The sequence below is a fragment of the Netta rufina genome (assembly GCF_964035555.1).
Source record: "Netta rufina genome assembly, chromosome: 1".
Taxonomy (NCBI): Eukaryota; Metazoa; Chordata; class Aves; order Anseriformes; family Anatidae; genus Netta; species Netta rufina.
This window is the reverse complement of record NC_140123.1, coordinates 174,258,325-174,279,305: the sequence shown is the minus strand read 5'-3', so window position 1 is coordinate 174,279,305 and position 20,981 is coordinate 174,258,325. Positions and strand designations below refer to the sequence as shown.

The following is a 20,981-nucleotide window of genomic DNA, read 5'->3' as shown; positions in this document are numbered from 1 at the left end:
AAGTGCAGGAATAGGGAAGTGCTGTGTTTGACCTGCCATAATGGCTGGAAATCTGTAGCAGTGAGGAATAACATTTGTTTTATGTTAAATGACAGACTTGGTTTGGAAACACAGTTCATATGCTGGTGTCATCCAGCTGGTGACACGGACTGGGCTTTCCTTGCTCGTTCAGAAGAGCTTATTGCAGAATTTGGGGCTGGCTTCTGGGAAAAGGAGAGGCTGCTGCCTTTCTGCCTTATAGTGGATTTGGGGTTGAAATTGGCTGTTTAAGGTCTGATGGAGCCATGGAGGTGCAGTATGGTGTACACGAAATGAATGCTCTTGCAGAAGAACCAGAGGTGGAAGGCCAACTAGCAGAGTGAGCACAGGCTTCAAAACATGCAATGGGCAGTAGGAACTGGGCAAATCACGGACCTTTCTAGGATGGAGAAAAATAGTGTAGGTGTGAGTTTTTGTCTGGTTTGCTACAAGAGGGACTCGTGGGCTTCTCTTTCCCATTTGACCTCTTGTTGGCTTTCCAGGTGGGTCCAAGTGGATGAGAAGCCCAATGACTCCAAAGCATTTGGGGATAGACACTGCACATCACTTTGCTCTGCTCCCCTTTGTTTGGCTGCAGTCTGAGCTCTTTGCAGAGGACATGAAGAAAATGTAAGGGTCACCAAGAGGAGAGTTACAGAACCTACACTTCATTTCCGAGACCCATAATGAATGTTTATGGTATCGTTGGTACCTATCCAACATATATTATCTATCAATTTATGTTTTGCAACTGGAAAACCTTAAAAAAATTAATATATGTAAAATAAAAAATATCACATAATTTAAATAACATTGTCGAGCTCAGTTGATGATGCCACCTAGTACAGATATTACCTGACAGTTCTCTTACTAGAACGTATTTCTGTTCTTTTAAGTTTTATCTAGCTTCAGATATTCGTCCTGGCACTTTCCAGTACAAGAGACTGGGACAACGGACAGGACTTCTCGCTGTGCCTGGGAAAGGTGGGAGCTGGGCTGTGGCAGGTGGTCGGGCAGGCAGTGGATGATGAGAGGAGGCAGCTCATGGAAGAGCTGGAGGTGGTGTGACCAGGGAGCAGGCTGGGACTGGGCAAAAAGTGAGAGCGACGGAGCTGACATGAGCCGCCTTATGGCAGCCCAAACCGGGTGTGTGAGGACAGAAGCAAGAATGGGATGGGGAAGGGAATGGACTTGAGAGGAGGTGGGGTTTAGGCTGTCACATCCGAGGAACTGAAACCGTGATGTGAGGCTGGGGAAACAGGCACTGGACACTTCTGCACTGGAGGTGTGAGGGCACGTCCAAACGCCTGGGAGGACAGGACTGGGGGTCCCTCATGGCATCTGGGCTCCTTCCAGCACCAAAACCTGGACATACACTGCCCCTCTGCTTGTTTTCTCTAGAAGAGAAGCCCAGGCATGCTTATTAGAAGGGAGCGAGGCTGCTCTGTAACAGGAACACAAGCTAAGTAATGGGGGCCTTTGGGCACCATCTGACAGGATCTAGGCACTGCACGAACATTTGGAGGCGAGGAGAGTAGGCACGGCCTTGGGGCAGAGCTGCTGGGCAAGGATGGAGGGGAAGGAAGACCAAAAGGTGAGGGGAGCCAGGAGAATGTGAAGATGCTGCCTCTCACCTGCAGAGGACTCTGGAAATTCCCAAGTCTGAGCATTGTGAATAAAACCTCCCTATTCTTCTTTCAAAGGTCATTCTTAATACTTAGGAAAGATGAAGATTCATACAAATTGATGCAAATTTCTGGACAATTAAAAAATTGGTATGTTACACATGTATCTTAGCCATAAGATATAATTCAAAACACACAGAAGCCCCCCTTTTGATTTTTTTTTTTTTTTTTAACAGAATTACGGTCATTCTCCTAGAGAGTAATCTGCAGGAAAACGGAACAAGATTTTGGCAAGGCTCATTTATTATGCTTATACAAGACGTAATAGAACAAGTCTTGTCTGCAGATATTTGTGCCTGTGCTGCAAAGACTGACATAACAGGGCTTTCTTGCTGAATTTCATCTCTCATTTTCTCCGATGTTCAGACTTGTTCTGGTTACTTTGGCAGTTTTATAAGTTGTAGATTTCATTGGATATAATTCCCCCCACTCCCGTCCTAAAAAGTGCTCGTAAATCTATTAAACATGCATGAAATTATAGGTGCACTTCAATACCAGCTTTACAGAAAAACCTCCCCATGCCTCCCCCCCCAAGAACCACCACAACACTGTTTAAGATTATGTTTATTTATTTAATTCAGTTAAAACAAACATACAATGTTTCATTGAAACTGTGTTGCGCTCTTTGCCAACAAGTGCCATTAGACTGTTGGCTTCTAACAATACAGTGGATATTCACATATGTACACGGATGTACCGTAGGATGCCTGAAGCCGACGGCCTAACAGAGCTGTTAGATCGTAAAAGTTGTTAAATTACTGCATTCAGGAGATTGTAACATCCATGGTAGATTTTACAGGAAAAGCATACACGAACCTGAACTACGCTTTTTATGGACCCAAGTGACGCCTGTGTTTACTGCAACATATACATTTGTAATAAATACAACCGTAGTGTTTCCTACACACCTCAGGTGTTAACACGTTACCTCCATTTTTGTAGGTATTCCATGTTGTAAAAGGACCTTTCTTTTGACAGTTGTTACACAGATGTACAACATGAACAACTCATTGAAATGATGTAATATTTAGTAATGAGAGAGGAATATATACATAAATCCCGAATCCCAAACCTACATTATATACATCATACTTACAGTATATACACACATACAAGTTATGTACATAGACTATCATAAATACTGAAAAATAGGCTTAGGCTTAATGGATTAATGTTTTATAAATAATGTTACACTTATGACTGAAATATCATGGAAGACGGTAATGTCTAACTGAGGTGACAAAACAGTGGTTTAATACTGAAGCTGCTCTTTCAGGTGGTTTGTTATGTACGTGACTTTAAACAGACAAGTTTCAAGAAAACCATACATTCGAAATCAACCCAGCCAAGTGGAACTCAACTGTTGCAGGTAGAGAGCCAGTCAAAGGACACCACAATGCAAAAATCTAGAAATTGCTACACTAGGAGAATTAAGTGACATGTATCATGCAACATTATGAGGTGTCACCACAAAATTTTTTCTCCTCTGTCTATGGAGTGACTTCTTATTTCCACCTCCTCTCCTATGGCTACTGAAAGAAAGGAGGCTATTTTTCACTTTTTTTTTTTTTCTTCTTAAATACTGGCAAGGGAAGTGTTTCATCCCTTATGTGCTACAAATTGCTCAAAGGTAGACAACATTTTAAATCTCTTCCACCGTTCTACATTTGTGGAGAGAAAGAAAAAAGCTGCCAAAGTACTGAGGTGCATGCTCAGCACTCCTATACAGTGATCAGGTATCATGGGATAGTTAGCCATGGATGTCAAGTACCTGAGGCAGAGAAGTACCTAAGGAGCTTTAGTCAATGCTGACTCCAGGATCGTTAATTGTCAGTTGAGTACCACTGAACTAATGATACAAACAACACAAAAGGAATCTAACTTCTCGTTACAGTTTTACGTTACAGACTTAGCGACCACTACTTATAGCCATGCAGAAGTATCGATACAAAATACCTGCAGGTTTTTTTCATAGATTTTAAATGGCTGGGCAGAGCTTGATGTTATCTGTCAAACAATGACCATGATTTAGATTTGTTCCTGATTGATTCTACAAGAGCAAAAAGTCTTGGGCACTGTCTAACCAATGGAATACAGGCCCCTACTTGTTCCCTCTGACATAAATACCGAGCAGAACACTAAGTTGGATTTCTAAAACATTAAGTTAAATGAAGACAGCTGACCACATTGCCATGATTATTTCATTAATAATCTCTATCTAGGCTTTTGTACCCAATATTGTTGTGTTTGAGAACCTCTTATAAGCCAAGTACGCTGTTACACGAGTGTTATTTCTCTTCAACCTGGGATAAGAGTGAGAGATTAAACATGCACTAGAAACAAAACAGCTATCACAATCATACAGCACCTGTTTCATCAGCTAGCTAGCTAGGGCTCGTAAGAAACTTACCTATTTCTGAAGCAAACAAGGATGAGATGACTATCCAGTCTATGAGGTTATCTTTAGTACTACTATACAGTATAAATTGGAAGAGGAATCCCAGTTGTGTTTGTGAAGAGAGTTTGTACCAAGCATGAAACACTGGTGCAGTTATTTTGTGGATTTGACTCAGAAACAGAATAGTCAAGTAATTCAAAATCCAATAATGGATAAGTAATTTGAGAAATACTGTACAGTTTTGGAATATTATACAACTAGTAAACTACATTAGGACCTTTTTCTTTTCCTACTGAGTGTTTCAAGATTGGACAGAAAAAAAACCCAACAACAAACATTGCTACAACTGACAGTGGACCTTATTAATAAACAGAACTCCAGGAGGGAGTTTTATATCAATGGCATGATACGCTTCAGTGCCATTTAGTTTATATCTACAACAGAAAACAAACAAAAAACAAACAATAAAAAAGCAAAAAACCCCAAACCCTGTCTTACCCAATTGCACTATTAAGTACCTCAAGAAGGGAAATGTCAACACCATCTTTTTGAGTTCTACATTAAGTATGTTTTCCTCAAACATACCTGTTCTAAAGGGTCATTATTTTTTAAAGCTTGAAAATTTGGGTTTCCACACCATTTTTGGAAATGAAGATAACTGTAGTTTAAGTATAGTGAAATAGGACTGTGAGGATTATTTTCACTATACTGCAGATCTATTGAATTTTATGGGAAGCATTTAAAATTGGAGGATTTTAACTTAAATTGGTTCATCTTCTGTTTTGGTCATCAGAAATATTTTTAAAATAAATTTTCTTCTAGTTATGCCTCTACAGAAAGACAAACTAGATTTAATTTAGGACACTGATTAAATACTTTTGAGTTCTTCTATGATATTCTCTCATGCTTTTTAGAAAAAAAAAAAAAAGTTTCTTAAAGTCAAAATAGTGCTTTTGAGGTCCATAAGAATTTTTGGTACAAAAAATAATAGTGTTTCTCTTTCTCTCTCTCATTGGTTATTTAAACACTCTGCTGTAAATTAAGAGTCACTTCTCACATCAAATGGTTCCATTAGGCACATTCAAGTAAAATAACAAAATATCCAAGTAACAATGACAAAAGCCAAACATGGCTTGATAAAAGTCTACAGAGAGTTCTGTCCATTCTCTGGAATGGAATAAAGTTGTCACTTCCTTCAGCCAGACACTCGTGATTTGATGTCAATATCCATTTCCATCATGCAGAATAGTTTCTTAAAGGCAGAGTTCAGGTATTCTACAATCTGAAGAACCATCAACAAAGAATCTGCATTTTAAAGGAAGCTGAATAGCTCATTTTCATTCTCAGTAGGTATCTGAGTGAACACTGGCATTTGAAGTGGAGTAGCGAGTATTAGACCAGGACAGTTAATGGCCATCAGATACATCACTATGGGTCCAATCTAGAATAATCAGCGTCATACACCCAGTCATCACAACTATACCACTTAGAAAGAATAACGCAGCCTGAAAAGAGAAAACATAAAGAAGCGTTATCAGTTTTTGCTAGTGTATCTATAAGTCATGCTCATATAAAGCACAAATGCTGCTGCTCATGGGGGAAGGATCAACTATCACAGTAAACAATAAGGAGATGGACATCTGTCTTGTAACTGGGGTCTTTTTTCAAATAATACCTTTTTTTTTTTTCTCCAGTAGAGCAGACCTCACCCTCAACAGAGGGAAATTAATGTAGCTCTGCTGATAGCAGTCAGGCTGTGCCACTCTGCACTGACTTGACTGTTAAGCCAGTAAGTCTGAGATCAGTAAAAGCACCAACACCAGTCAGTCAGGAAGACCCAAATCATAGGTGGCGGTAAACTGTCATGAGGTAAATTAGATGAGTAAGTCTTGAAAGAAAATTTAAAGGGAGAACCACGAGGCTTTTTTGGATAGCAACTGTTGAAAGCTGGTTCTCATCAGCAGCAGAATGAACTAAATTTAGCACTATCACTGAGATGAGATTAAAAGAAAAAAAAGCCACTGAAATGAATTGAGCCTTGTGATGGCTCTCTCCTCAGTTCTGAGTACCTATATAACTTCTACATGTTAATTAAAATGACATTCATTGACTTCCTCCTTTACTAGGATTTCAAAGTCATGAAGAAGGAAACTAAAGTTCTTGCTCTGCATTAGTAAAAGCAAGTGTAACCATCCCGTGTTTGTCTATACATACCCCAATCTTTTGCACTGACTTCATTGGTTCCTTCTTCACTAGTTTGATATAGAAGGCAGAAGGCAGAATAAAGATCAGCATGGCAGCTGCAGATGCACCTGTGTTTACAAAGCACAAAAATAAAATTTTGTGAACAGATAAATGTAAGTGAAGAGGTAAGTATAATTTAATTAGATTGTAACTGCATTTTCCAAGACTTAAGGAACTGCCTGAACTGATATGAAAATGCTTACCAATGAATCCAAAGATGTCTCGAATAGTAGGGACGAAGATAACAAGCACGTTGGTAAATGCCAGAAGAACAATTGTAATAGAACAGTGACGCCACCAGCTGAACTCTTTCCCTGCCCACAGTAGCTGGGTAATGGAACTGCGGATCTTTTAATGAGAAGAAAAATGTAATAAAAAAAGACATTAATTTTCATTGTCAAAGTCAGGGGAGTAACCTGGATTTGAATATTTTAGCGTTTTCCTGAAAACTTCAGATTTTAAAGTTAAAAGAACTGAAAGTAAAATCTATTTTAAGTCTGCTTTCAGTTACCTAGATTTTAACAACAGACAGTAATAGACTGAAAAAAGTCCCAAGGAAAAACCTCTTTTTTTAGTAACAAAAATCCTTTTTTTTTCCCTTTAAATATAAGGATGCTGCTCAACAATATACACTTAAGTGGCCAGAATTCCTATTAAAAATGTACTTACAAAAACATACTGATTTCTGTAAGCTGATAACGTAACATGACATCATAAGACGATAACATAGATTCTTTTAGAAAGTAGCAATCTGTACCACCACCAACAATTAAATCAGATCAGGAAAACAATATAGCTGTGTCTTTGTATCTACTGCTTTGTAAATGTTGGCTATTTAGTTATTTCATTTAACAGCATAGAGACATTTCAACAAGCTTATTAGAATAAACTTTCTTTTTTTTTTCCCCATGTTAGAGAAAAATTCTAGAAATTAATAAATTGAAGTTGCCAAATCAACAAATTACCGTAGCAGGACAGATGAAAAAATGGTAGTAAGACTAAAAGAATCACTTACTGGGAAAATAACTACAGGTACGGTAAGGGTTACAGCCATAAGTACAGCGAGACGCACAATAAGAAGAAGAACATCAGGACCCAGATAAGCAGAGTATGTATGAAGCAGTTCTGATTCAACATTTCCTAAAAAGAAAATGGAATTTTAATTAGATGTAGTTAACACACTTCTCCAGTATGTCTCCAATTTTATGCAGAGATAACTTGGAGGCAATGAATCTGTTTTAATCCAATTTTAATCCCGTGCCTTAGGCATAGTTCTACTACCGATCTACTTTTGGGTGCAGACTTACAGAAATATTAAAAAAAATACAGCGTATTTGGAACCCAAAGTTAAAACTAACTTGCTCTACCTTAAAAATAATACTGTGGTTTTGCAGTGCATTAATTATGTAAAAGAAAGCAGAGATGGCAATATTTACCATAAAATGTTAGATATCCAAAGAGAGCAGCCAATAAATACATGAGGAACATGGCAAAAAAAGATACGTAGGACACATTCATCATCCTTTTACGGCTTCGGCTGTAAGAAGGAGAAAAAGAAATACTGTTAGCAATGAGAGGATGACAGTTTACACTACTTTGTTTATGCAGTAAAATAATGGGATCATATCTAGCATTTACCCTTTCAGTTCTTCATAGATGGGAAGAATTGCAGGATGGCAGACGAAAGAGAATGTTAGGATTGGGACAGCATAGACAGTCTGGAAAACACAAATATGTATTTTTTTATTAAATAAGCAGACATTAGAAATACAGTTAAAAATTCCACAAATTTCCAGTTTTGACTTAGGTTCTCTCTTTCATTTTTTTTTTTTTCATAAAGACTAGCTATTCTTTGTAACTGAAACTTTGGCAAAAGTGAAACAGCAATTTTATGGTTGTTTTCTTAAACTCAGACCCTGAGATACCAAATACTCTCAAATCTCACTCAACTGAATAGATTTGTGTTTAGAATTATTTCTGCAACTCATCATAGCCTGATCTTTATATTGGCTATTATACATACTTCTTTCCCATGTGTCAAGATTCATCACTGTAATTGAGTTTATATGTCAGAGTCAAGGCTTGAATAAATTAGGTCCTTCTTCCCTTGTGTATATAGTTTCTTTCAGTGATTGTCAACACAGAATCTGATTTTCAGTCAGTTACCTGTGAGTTGAAGATGAAGTATTTTGGCTTGCAGGCATCATCACTTATGTTTTCATGTACCGAAGGTGCCAGTGTCGCATTTATTAATGTCACGTTCACTATGTCACTGCCCATAGGGCAAGGAATCTGAAACATCTTCCATATTACCTAGAAATAAAGTAATGCATTTATTGTTACTTTGGCTAATGCAGTATGTGAAACTTTTCAGAAACTCTGTTTAATTCCACTTCAAAACGCAGTTGGAAGTCTACAAAATTATACTTACAACAATCAGGAAGAAGACCATGCAAAGTAAGGAAAAACCACTGGTATAGCCCAAATATCCTGTAATCAAGAAAGATAAAAAAACAAAGTCTAAGACACAATATTCATGCCATAATAAAATTAAGACAGTATTTTCTGAAAGTTATTTCCTTGGATTGCCATTTTCCTTGCATTGTGTTAAAAAAAAAAAAAAAATATATATATATATATATCAACTTTGCAATTAATCTCTTCTCTGGAAGTTCTCAAAGTGAGTTTGTGCTGGTGAACTTTATCTCTCTCTCTCTCTTTTTTTTTTTTTTTTTAAGTAAAAAATGTTATTTTTCATTATTATATACTAAATGTGACTGCAGGATTAATTCTAGTGGAATACCCTTCGCAACAAGTTTGCCTTCCATTCTGTTTGTATTAATTCATTTAACTTGTAGGAATTAATAACTGGAAGTCTTAATGTGAATTGCTTTCTAAAGTTATTAAGGTTCCAGTACAGGATTATTTGAACAAATAGTGTGTTATCTAAGTTACACACATATATCACTGAATTACAGACACTTCACGTAAGGCATCTGGTACAAATATTCTACTACTGCTTGGGAACTAGAATGAAAAAGGTGACTTCCGTCTACACTGGTAAGACAATTTAACTGCCCAGGGCTAGCATTCCTATTCTTTTGTTACAGGATGGGTAGTAACACTACTATACTATTTCACAGCTGACCAAGATAGGTCAAACTTTGTGATTAAAACACAAAGTACTGCTGATCTGTGTTCTAGAGCTTTCCTATTTATTGTCCTTTTGTATTCCACAGACACATCTGTTGCCTTAGAGGCACTCATCTTGACCTTTTTTTTTTTTTTTTAAAGCAGGTTGAGAGCAATTACCTAAAGACTGAGTAGTCAGATGAGACAAGCTTAGAGACACTGTCAATTCACACAGCACTCCAAGACTCAAACATCCCATTAGCCATTTCCTCACAGTGTTTTCAATGCATTTTTAATTCAATTGTACTCTACTGCTTACCTAAATTTTTCAGTAACGACAGAGGAAGAATGAGGATGACAGACACCAGCAGCACTAAATAGTCGCCATTAAGATACCATTCTCTGTAGGAAAAAGAGTATTTGTAAGTAACTGAAGCATTGAAAAAAATACATTTGCTGGTTAGTCTTCACACTTATCTTTTCCTACAACACGTGGCTGCTATTTACATAAATGCACTATCTGATATCACAAGGGATTAGCATTCAACTTACTATATGGACCTAGAGCACTACAATACCTTCCTATCTCACCCCAAACCTATGTTGTGCCTTTCCTTTAGTGTCCTTTTCCAAAATTAATATGCATCTGGAAGTCAGAAGACGAAAGTAAATGACTGACCAGAAGGAAAGTCAAGTGGGATAAACCATGAAGAACAGTAATTTGCTTAAATGTTGATTCCCAACTCTCCAGATGTATTAGAATATAGCAGGGCCCCAGCAAGGTAATAATCCACTTTAATGCCAATAAAATTCTGTTGGGTACCCTGCGGGAATTACAGAAAAACAGATGAGGGCTGGAGTTAAGGCAGTAGCTCAAGCCCACTGACTGAAAAATACCAAAAAAGCAGTGGGATTCTACTGGAAGCATGTTTAGTCCCTTCCAGTAGGGAAACTATGGTAAGAAACTTAGAAGTTTTTTCCTTCATATTGGTTTTGCCCTTTATTCCATAAAAATCAAAAGCTATTTTTGATCAGACATTTTAGAGAGCTAGAAGGTGACCATCTTCCTTTGAAATATGGGAAAACAATCTCTGTAAATATAATGCAGTTTCACTGAACTAACAGGAAAACTGATCTTGAATAGTTTATCGTGGCAGAGCAATTGCTTCCTTTATATGATCCTACAGGAATATCCCATATTCTTTAAGTAATTCAAGTAACACTAAGCATTTATTTCCAAACATTAATACTTTAAATACTGTTAGATAATGTATACAGAATATATTTCAAAATTGTGTATTATTTAAACAAAATTTAATAACCCAGTTGGAAATTTGTCCATTCAAACTCAACAGCTGCGTTATAAGCCTATTATAAGCCCATATGCTAGTTGAAATACGGAATAACTTTAACAGACTTGCTCTGGATATATGTAGCAAGTAAAAAAATGATTTTATTCTTTCCCCAGCTTTACCTGGGACAGCTGAATGTAAAAAATGTATTTTACAAAGTTCAGATGTGTAGGACGTTAACGTGGTAAGCTCTTATTTCTCCTCTCTTATTTTAAATGTAACAGGTAAATTTAAAAGAAATCAGAGCAGACTCATGGCATTTGCAAGTCATAAGAATGTGCACACTGTTACAGTGTATGTACAACAAAGCATTGGGACTTTCAAACCAAGGACTTAACAGTTTTTCAGTACTGAGGACTGAAGAATGGGACTGCACAGCTTCAAAATACAGCTGAGTACTTTAAAAATTGCAGAACAAACTGTAAAAATGGAGATAGTCTTTGTAATGTTGTTGCAGAATTCCAGAACATTTTCTTCTACAGTAAGCATTATTTTGGGACATTTAAACAGGTAAGTGCTTACATTTAAGGCACCAGGCTGCCAGAGTGGAATCCATGCCAATGGATGCCAATTCCCAGCCTCTCCTAAGCAATGCATGGAGAGAGTCAGTTAAATGGGGTCCACAGTTGCTACAGCACTGAGAAAAAAATTTACTTTAAATCAGTGTACAGCTACCTAGTATCAGCCAACAAGAAAACACTGTAGATACAAATCTCTCAGACACTGCTGCCTCAGTTGCAGAGCAGCAACTTTATTTATGCAATGCAACTCACAGTGCTGAAACTTCCCTCTTGAATTACAATTGATTTTGAATTCTTCTCTGAAGACAGGTCAGTTAAAAATATGTCTCCAAGCCCCTTTAGTAAGTACTGCCGACTTCCTTAAGAAGTGGAACATAAGGACTTGGATTCAACCAAACGAGGGAAATGAACTGTCCCACGAATGAACTTGTAAGATCTACATTATTAAGTAAGTCAGGTATTGTATTCTTCATCTGAATACATTAAAAAACAAAAAAACAAAAAACTAGCACTGTCATCATGATAATATCCATCAGCAAGCTGTATGAACACCAAATGGCTTGAACCCCTTGGGGAACACAGGCAGAAAAATGCCTACCTTCTGAACTCAGGCTTAGGTGTAAGTTGGAGTCTTGAGCTGCTCAGCCCTCTCAAGACTGGGACACTTCAGGACAAGGCACAGAAGTACAACTCTGAAGAGTGAGATTTATAGCACTTAACTCTATCCATCTAAGTTAGGCGTCTTGTTTTAGATAGCTGTTTTTACATACCCTCTCAATACAAAGTGATGTGATAAATCACTCATCGGAGATGCCCAAAACAGGTGTCTAAGTCAGGTGCACTAAACTGACCACTGCAAAGAACCTGCTCTCTTCAAAAATTATGCAAAGACCAGAGCAATGATGAGCTCAAAATCTAACTTTCAGACCAGTACAGTTAGGTAACATGAGCTCTCCCCAAGGCATCCTCATTAAGAGCCAAGCAGGAAAGCCACAAGGGAGTTAAACTGTCTCCAGGACTAACTGGCATGATTCAGTTCATGTCATGAGTTCATGATTCTGGTCTTGGGCATATGAACTCTTTTAGTTCAGTGTTTAGTCCCCATACCTTTTTTGAAAGCTGCCCCTTTTGACATTTATTACATGACTTCACCTAACTTACACATTCAATCACTTCCCACAGCGTTAATATGAGAAAAACAGAACAATAACTGCAAACTAGTTGGAATATAATTTAAAAAACAACACATAATAGCATTTACCTTTCCTTATCATGAGTATGTACTGCCATACATATGTTATGCATACATATGTTAACACTTACCTGATGTTCTTTAGAGAACAGCTTTCTGTAATAAGATGCAATACCTGTGTTTTTCTACCCTTTTCCAAGGACAGGCTGGATCTAAATGAAGTGGAGCACTCAGGGGAAGGGCAAACTTACTGTATCTGTCTGAGTAAGAAGCTACGCTATGGTGTACCGAACGTGGTCTTCATATAAAAATATATACAGTCTCCAGATTTGTTTCTCCTAATAGTTTCTCTGATGAGGAGTTCTAACACCTACCCTGTGTTCTCTTCGATGTTCATAAATGTCTTGATGACCAATGGTAACTCATATTTCACTATGAAGAGGTAGCTTGACATAGCTGTAGGTGAATAACATCATAGATCATTACAAATATAGAATATGTCACAAGATGCAAGAATCACATAACATGTTTCATAACCTCACTTGAACACAAGCAGTTAATGAACACATGTTGTGTGAAAAAAAGTCTCCACAATAAGTAGGGAACAATTATTATTGACAATATAGACATTTTAAGATCTTGTCCTCACCTCCAATGTTCTGCATTGTGATTGATCCAGAAGCAGCAAGTTTTCCAGCCATACCAAATGCCTTCATTCCCAATTGCTCATATAATAAAGATCCTAAAAGAAAGCAAAACAACCCATTGGTATGGCATTTCCCCAAAATACAGCATGAAACAAATACTACGCTTGCAAAACAGTACTTTGACATACCTCCTTCATTGGCAGTCTTCAAAAGGAGATGCACTGAATACAAAGAAACAATTGAGACAAATAGCAGAAGTATCCTGGGGGATGGAAAAAACATGCAACTTTGTAACAGCCATAAATGATTTATTGTAACCTTATTAAATAAAGGCAGATCAAACAACAAAAGAAAAATCGTCTTAAAATATTATCTGGCAATAAACTGTAGACTCTAAGGCCAGCTAATAGCATTTTGAAAGCCCAATTAATGCCTTGTTTAAAAAGGATTTTATATGAAAATATATTTCAGAGGAACACATTTTAGAGTAATTCTAGTGTAGAATTAATCTATTCAGTATAAGGTAGCATAAGCAAGGACAAGTATCAGGTCATACAGTTGGATACATTTGATATAAATTATTTAACAAACTACCAATGGCAATGGTTTTGTATCATTATTGGAAACTGTATTTCTCCTGTCTTCCTTGTTCAACAAACAGTATGTCCTGAGTATATCATCAACTAAAACTGCAGCTAAAGTAAAGACTACCTTAGTCATGAACAAATCAGCCTTTCAGCTTAAACATGTAAACATTTTTTTTTTAATGTAAAGATTAAACTGCAAAAGGAAGGATGTACTGAAAATGAATAAATGAATGTATGTTGAGAGCTGTGCACTTGGTCTTTAAATGGAAATATGAGCTTACATTAAAGAAATACTTTATTGGCTCAAAAGTTATTTTTCCTGTGTGAATTGATAGTGGCTTGTTTATCTTCTCCATAGATTTTACATATATTACTTGTAGAAACACAGCTTTGAAACACCTAAAATTCAGATCTCTGAAGTGAACCAGAGCAAATGCACTTACTGGAGTGGCACACTAGGGGGGACTTCTTTACAGCTTATGAACACTGTGGAAAACTACAATGTATTCAAAACCCCCTGGCCTTTCTTACACCAATAGGAGCACGCTACTTTATTGTAAACTTAAGAAGCAGCACATCTGCTAAAAAACGTGAAGCTCCTTTTAGAGCTCTCAGTGTAATCTGTCAATTTCCTTTTGTGTCATTTTTAGCGTTGCTGGAATTAGTAAATATAGTATAAAGACATGGAAACAAGAACATTTAAGAAAAAAGCTTCACAGATCTGTTCAAGGGATCCAGGAAACTTGTGGTAGCATGCCAATTCTACACCAACGCATGCACACACAAATAAACCTCTGTGTTTCTGACAGGCACAGATTTAACCAGGATTTAATTTAGGCATCAATTAGAAACAGTACAGTGAGATGCATAAAAGGTTACATTTAATTACGTTTAATTAAAACAATACAGGTTCTGGATCCCTTAGTCCTAACCTTGAATAGCTGCTTAGTGTTGACAAGATCAGTCAGCAAACTCATCTAGAAGCTCACTCAGTTTCTGGCTTCAGGACCGTATCACTCGTTTATTTAGTACAGCGCTGACAAGTGATTCCATGAAGTCTTCTAAGAATTTACTGTCATAATCAACTGCATCTGGATCTGAATCTGTAACCTAGTTATTAAAAGATGTCTGTAATGCCCTCATTGTCATCATAAGCCCCCAGTATCATTAGTGATTGACAATTCTGCTTTCCTGCATCAGAACCCTACCAAGTACGTCAGATCTTGAAGCGTAACAGGCTAGTTTATCTTTGAATCAGCACTAATGCAAATAGATTTCAATGTACTGTCTGGAAATGAAAGGTAAATAAATGACCTCAGCACCCAATTGTTAATTTGATAGCTTTAAGCATTCATTCTTCTTCAGAAAAAGAAGCCCCCCATCATGTGCAGATCTGTTTAGATATCCAACTTTATATTTCCTTCTCCCTTCATTTCTTTTTTTTTTTTTTTCTCCTCAGAGATGTTTTAACATGTATTATTCTGGTTATCTTATGCCTGCTACAAAGTATCTTCATAGGGCACGAAACTGACGTGTGAACAGGTAAAGTATCTCCCTATTCTTAATTCATGGCAAATTGTTCCTTCTGCTTAGTATCATCTAAGTGAGTATTAGGATTCCCATTTGCACACAGTCACTTAAATTGCATGTTGTGTGAGCCAAACTGCCTTCAATATATGAAACATCTCCTTTCCCAGGACATTTTAGAAGCATTGTAGGTAACTGTTTCCTCATGCAATTTCCAATTATGCTACTACAGTCTTTTCTTACACCTGAAATGTTCTGCCAATACAGACATAGCAATAAAGACACGCTGGTTATATTCCACATGCAGGGAGACAGAGATTTTTATAGGTGTAGTTCAAATCAGTTCCCTGAATTGAGTAAAAGCACAGCAAGAAAAAAGATTTCTGCGTTACATTACATACATTATTCCTTACAGGCATAACTATGTCAGTGGAGGAAAAGGACACCCCATCCCTGATCACTGATACTGGGACACAGAATTTTTTAAGAGTAGAGAAGGCCAGATTTACAGAGGACAAAAATAATCATCCTCCTCCTAGTTTTTTCTTTTAACTCCCTATAGCCAAATCCCATACTTTCTGTGCAATTATGACTTCCAGTAATGACCACAGGAATTTTTCTATTGGTTTTCATTTGAATGAAGTACTTTTCAAAGGAAGTCTATCAGTTATTCACGAAGAATCTACAGCTAAGAAAGCAGCGGAAAAGTCACTGTAAATCATTTTGTACATGAGATAACTTGGAATGTAGTTGTTTAGTTTTTACATGTCCCTCCAAATGTATCACAACTGTTTCAATGAAAACAATCCGTAAATACTAAAATGCAATCCTGCACTTACGGCAATGACTAGGTTATTTTGTAGAGGTCAAATTTTTACTTCAAACATTTATTCATTATCAGTTACACAACAGAAAGTTGTTTTTTTTTTTTTTGATGAACCAAAAGATACTTACACAAAAAGAGCAATTCCAGTGTTAGCCATGGCATAAGAAAGACCAAGGATGCCACTACCCACAATAGCATTGCTCAGATTAAATACTGACATTCCAAAGGAAGTAGTACCCGGATGCTGAGAAAAGGGAGATAGGTCATAATTAATAGAAAGTCGTTACTCATTTCAGAATTAAAACAAACATCTATTTGGCAAGAAAGCATTTTTTCTGGTTTTGAAAGGTCATGACTAGGTACTTACATACTGAGTTTCATATTTCTTCTTTCCAGCGTTGGAATCGAGCAAGAAATTCTGATTTTCCGGATCCATATCTGCGTAGTGGCTGTAGAAAACATCACACCGTCAGCGACCATCGCGGACAAACTCGCACAGCCGCTTCCCGAGTACCGTTTCCATTAGAAAGCGAGGAAATCGCGCCACCCGCCCGCAGGGGAGAGCCTCCCGAGGGCACGGCACACCGCCCGCACACCTCTGCGGCGGCTGCGGCCCCGTTCCGTCCCCGCACGCCTCGCCCCGTGCCCGGCGGAGCCCCCTGACCTCTTCATAGCGGCCGGCTTGGTGGGGTAGGGATAGCTGAAGTCGTTGCTGTTGGAGCTGTAGCTGCTGCTGTCCTCGTCGGGCGAGATGTTGAACTTGCCCATCTCGGCGCTGCTCATGGCGCGGCGGGGCTGTGCGCGGCGGTGGCGGCCGCTCTTTTGTCCTTGGCGGCGGAGCGGCCGCGCCTGCGGGAGGGGAGGGAGGGGAGGGGGGGGGGGAAGGAGGATGAGGGGGGGGGGGCGACGTCAGTGCCGCAGCGGGAGCCGCGGCCCGTCACGTGGGCGGCGCGCGCCGAGTGGAAAAGTACCAGCGAGCGGGGCGGGGGGCGCGCGGCGCGGGGGCGCGCGCACGAAGGTGGCGGCGGCGGCGCGGGCACGGCCCCGGCCCCGGCCCCTCGGATGGGGCTGGGGGAGCGCCCGCCTCACCCCCCCCCCCCCCCCCCCCTCCTCCAACCTCCCCTCCCAGCCCCGCGTACCGGAGCGGGGACTGATGCAACACCGCCGGGAGATTGTCACAGTGCCCCCCCCCCCCCAACCCTCCTCCCTTCCGTCTTCAGAGGGATAACGCCAGGCTGCGGGGCTCGCTTTATTTATTTATTTATTTTATATTTTCCCGTCCCTCACCCTGCCCGCGATGCGGCACAAAGGCTGAGCCCTGCCACAGCACCCCCCATCCGGACCGCGCCTTACCTCTGTTGTTGGAACCGGGGCGAGGTTTCCTCGGGGCAACCAGGCGCTCCTCGCACGGGCGAGCAAAAAAAAAACCCAAATCCTTCGCTACAAAGAGCGGCGGCGGCGGGCCGAGCGGCCGGCGAACCCCCTAAATAAATAAATACAGGCAGGGAGGAGGGCGACGGCTCGCCCCAGGTGCCGGCGGCGCGAGGAATAGCGTTTCCCGTGGGGCGGGGCGGAGCGGAGCGGTGCGAGTGCGGCGGCGGCGCTGCCGGTCTGACGGCCCCCGCGGGGCGCCGCCGCTCTTCAGGCAGGAATGCGGCCGCGTCATCGCGGAGGGGCCGTCCACCGGCACCGCACCGCGCCGCCCCCCGCCCGGCCCGGCCCGGCCCTGCCCTGCCCTGCCCGGCCCGGCCCTTCCCTTCCCGGCCCGGCCCCCAGGGGCCTGCTGCGTGCGGGCGGCGGGCGGCGAAGCGCGGCCGCTGCTCGCCGTGGGGTCGGTGCTTGCGGTACGGGGAGGGGAGCGCTGGGATTCCCGTCAGGGAGCGCCTCAGGCTGCGCCGGCCCCGCACAGGGGCGCTCCCTCGACGAGGAGCGAGGCCCCTCCGGGCTCCCGGCCCCCAGGGGGCTGCGTGAGGCGGCGCGGACCGGGAGGGGGGGGGGTTGTGGGGGGGGGGGGAAGTGTGAGGCGCGAGGCCCGGCCGCGACCGTTAGCGCCGCGGAACGTTCCAGAGCGCGCGGCCCGCGGGGGGCGGGGCCGAAAATTTTCCATCCCCGCAGTGCTGGCCCCGCCCCCATCCGCCGGGTGACGTCACCCCCCCCCCTCAGCGCCCCCCTCCCCTCCCCACCTCCCTCTTCTCGGCCGCTGAGGCGGGGCGGGGGCGGGGGCGCTGCGGCGCCTTCCCGCCGGGTGCCCGGCAGCGGGGGGGCGCTGAGGGGCCCTGTGAGGGGACCCGAGGGGTTTCGGGGGGCGTTTTTCGGCCCCAAAACCCCTCACGGTGTGCCCCGCAGCCGGGTCGCCCACCTTCTCCAGTCAGCCGTCAGCGGTATTTGTGAGGGAGGTGGCGCCGACCCCGCCGCTGTGGGTTTTGCTCCCGTCGCAACCAACGAGGAGGCAAACCCCTCATGTTTTGGGATGCACCTTGTGCAGGCACTGCCAGCAGCACCCTTCTGAAGGGTGTTTTGCTGCGCACAGGTCGCTGCTCAGTCCAGCACAGCACACAAAGTACATGCAGACCCCATCGCAGGTGCGGGCCGCTTGCTGTGATCAGTGCAATTTCCATCACGGAAAAGTTACAAACTGAAGTTACAGAAAAAATAAAAAACAACAATCACAAACTGATGTTAGATGTGACAGAAAAAAAAAACAGCCTCGCTGTACAAGTGCTTGATTTTTTTTTTTTTTTTCCAGAACTGTCCTCGTATATAGAAAACCACGATGAGGTTCCTGCGCTCATTTATGAGAATAAAAACTGGCAAAATACATTTAGGAAGAAAAATGGCAATTTCTGTATCTAATGGCTCCATTATGGAGGGCTCAGCGTGCACCATGCGGAGTGCTATCTGCACCGTGCTGGAATATTGAGTCTGTAAAATCTTTACCCATTTAGCCCGTTTGATGGTCCAAATGGTCTACTTTTTCAAGCGGTTTTAAGTAATGCCTCACTGATTGAATTATAATTTTCCTGACTGTAATTGCCAAGAATGTCCTTGGCAAAACATACATACAATGTGTTTCATCCAATTTTGAAATATATTTTGTAATCAGAATAATAAAAGTTAATATTCATCAGTTCCTCCCACCATAGTTTCAACAATTCGTTTGTTTTCATTGGGACATTGCTTTTCTTTCTCCTTTTCTTTAGTATTATTTTTTCCTTCCCTTTCCACCTCTTTATCCTTTATTCCTCTGTCTCTCCTTATCATTTTATCTTCATTTTTTTCCCTTTTATTTTGTTCTGTTGAGCGTATCTACTCATTCCAAGCTTCCTGACAAAGTTTGAACACTTAGGATGGTTAAGAAGGAACTTCTTGCACAATTTTGGAGACTGAAGACTGCTGAAGATTTTTTTTTTTCTAAATACTTAAAAATATGTTTCTGCATTTTCTTGCATATAGAGCTGTGGGTGATTTGTCCTGTTCTTCCTATGCTAGTTAGGTTCCTTTTGCTGAAAGACCATATAATCATTTAGGGAGGAGTATTTACACTTTCAAAACAAAACAAAGCAGAACCAGACAAACAAAAATAAGGTATATTATTATATGGATGTTGTAAAATAAAGTATGATTTAGTCTTTAGTTAGGTCTTGAAGAAACTGCCTTATCTTCACATGTATATAGAAGTGAACTAGTGTTCCTGGGTTTTAAACAGGAAAGCAATAGGATTTTTGTAGCTGGAGAGCTATACACTGTACACTTCCAATTTTCTGTTTGCAGCTTTATCTACACTGTAGGGTCACCTCTCACTCTGATATGGCCTACCAGCTCTCAGCCTGTGAACAACTTCTTTTAAAATTGGATTTGATTTTTTTTTGTATGTGTGTGTTTAGAAAAAGGAGTGGGTGGTAACTGTGAGTGTGTTTTCTTTGTTATGTTTTAGCAAATAGAAGGCCTTTATAACATGGGAGGTTCTTGTTTCATACTGTTTCTTCTTACATATATAAACAAACCTGGTAGAGTACTTCAAACTACCTGTAGCACATGACCAGCAGAGTAATTTATGTTTATGGTATGCATCGAAAAGTTGCGTGTACAGTAACACTGTAAAAGCCAAGTCTGTCCACATGGTTTTTGGATGATACTTCCTAAACTGCCCAAAGGACATATAATGAAATATGTAATATGGTATGCAAAGCAATCTGCACAGAAAGCTGCGTAACATTCAGTTCGCCCGTGTCTTGTGTGTGGATACTAGAAAATTTTTTATACTGTATTCTGCATCTGGTGAAACCCTAGGTCCTGCTGAGAGTTTGCAGAAGGGTGGTAATGCAGTGTAGTGTCAGAGACCTGAGGGCTGTATTGTACCCTGACTGAGCATCTGCACCCTGGCCTCCTCTGCATGGCAGACACGGTTGATCATGAGAAAGGTGGAAGTGTGGGTGAGTGTGGAGAAGACAAGATTCACAGCTCTTCCATGTAGACCCAGTGGTCCAGAAAGATGCAGATGGGGCTGAGGATTCCAGCTCCCTTCCAACCAGTTTGGTTCATTCTTACCTCACATTGACTGCCTGTGGCATGCAATTAATGAAATTATAGGTTTTGATTATATGCTTTCTCAAACAAAACTTCTACTGAAGCCAAGAGGAATTACGAGTGTGTAAGGAATGCAGGATTGCATATCCTGCCTCTTGGGCTTTGTGATGGTGAGTCGGAGTTACATATTAAACTTGGTTTAAGCCCTAATTTTTTCCCTCTGTGTTTATCCTAGTCTAGTTTCAGTTTTGCAATATGAAAACAACAAAATCACTATGTTAAGAGCATAAGCAACAGCATTCTTTTAAAAAATAGTACATTTACT

General features: G+C 40.7%; 1 protein-coding gene across 2 annotated transcripts; it reads right to left on the bottom strand.

Annotated features, from left to right (window-relative positions):
• Positions 1 to 2,252: 2,252 nt before the first annotated feature.
• Positions 2,253 to 17,761, bottom strand: SLC38A2 (solute carrier family 38 member 2). Of its 2 annotated transcripts, XM_084306052.1 has the most exons (16): positions 17,483 to 17,761; positions 16,794 to 16,978; positions 16,497 to 16,578; positions 16,258 to 16,373; positions 13,378 to 13,451; positions 13,192 to 13,284; positions 12,917 to 12,998; positions 9,797 to 9,879; positions 8,777 to 8,835; positions 8,512 to 8,658; positions 7,984 to 8,063; positions 7,782 to 7,882; positions 7,361 to 7,485; positions 6,549 to 6,693; positions 6,316 to 6,413; positions 2,253 to 5,606 (listed from the first exon to the last, which is right to left on the bottom strand). In XM_084306052.1, exons 2-16 carry the CDS (start codon positions 16,910 to 16,912, stop codon positions 5,508 to 5,510), a joined length of 1,503 nt encoding a protein of 500 aa, XP_084162178.1. In that variant the 5' UTR covers positions 16,913 to 16,978; positions 17,483 to 17,761; the 3' UTR covers positions 2,253 to 5,507. The 2 variants fall into 2 exon arrangements, with proteins under 2 accessions (XP_084162178.1, XP_084162177.1); XM_084306051.1 differs by having other exon boundaries at positions 6,316 to 6,693.
• Positions 17,762 to 20,981: the final 3,220 nt, after the last annotated feature.

Excerpts from the sequence above, each read along its gene's own strand:
- SLC38A2 (XM_084306051.1), bottom strand. The coding sequence starts at position 16,912 with ATGAGCAGCGCCGAGATGGGCAAGTTCAACATCTCGCCCGACGAGGAC. Across the intron at positions 7,486-7,781 it reads TGGATATCTAACATTTTATG|GAAATGTTGAATCAGAACTG; the intron begins GTAAATATTGCC and ends TTTTCTTTTTAG. Across the intron at positions 5,607-6,315 it reads AGTCAGTGCAAAAGATTGGG|GCTGCGTTATTCTTTCTAAG; the intron begins GTATGTATAGAC and ends TTCTCTTTTCAG.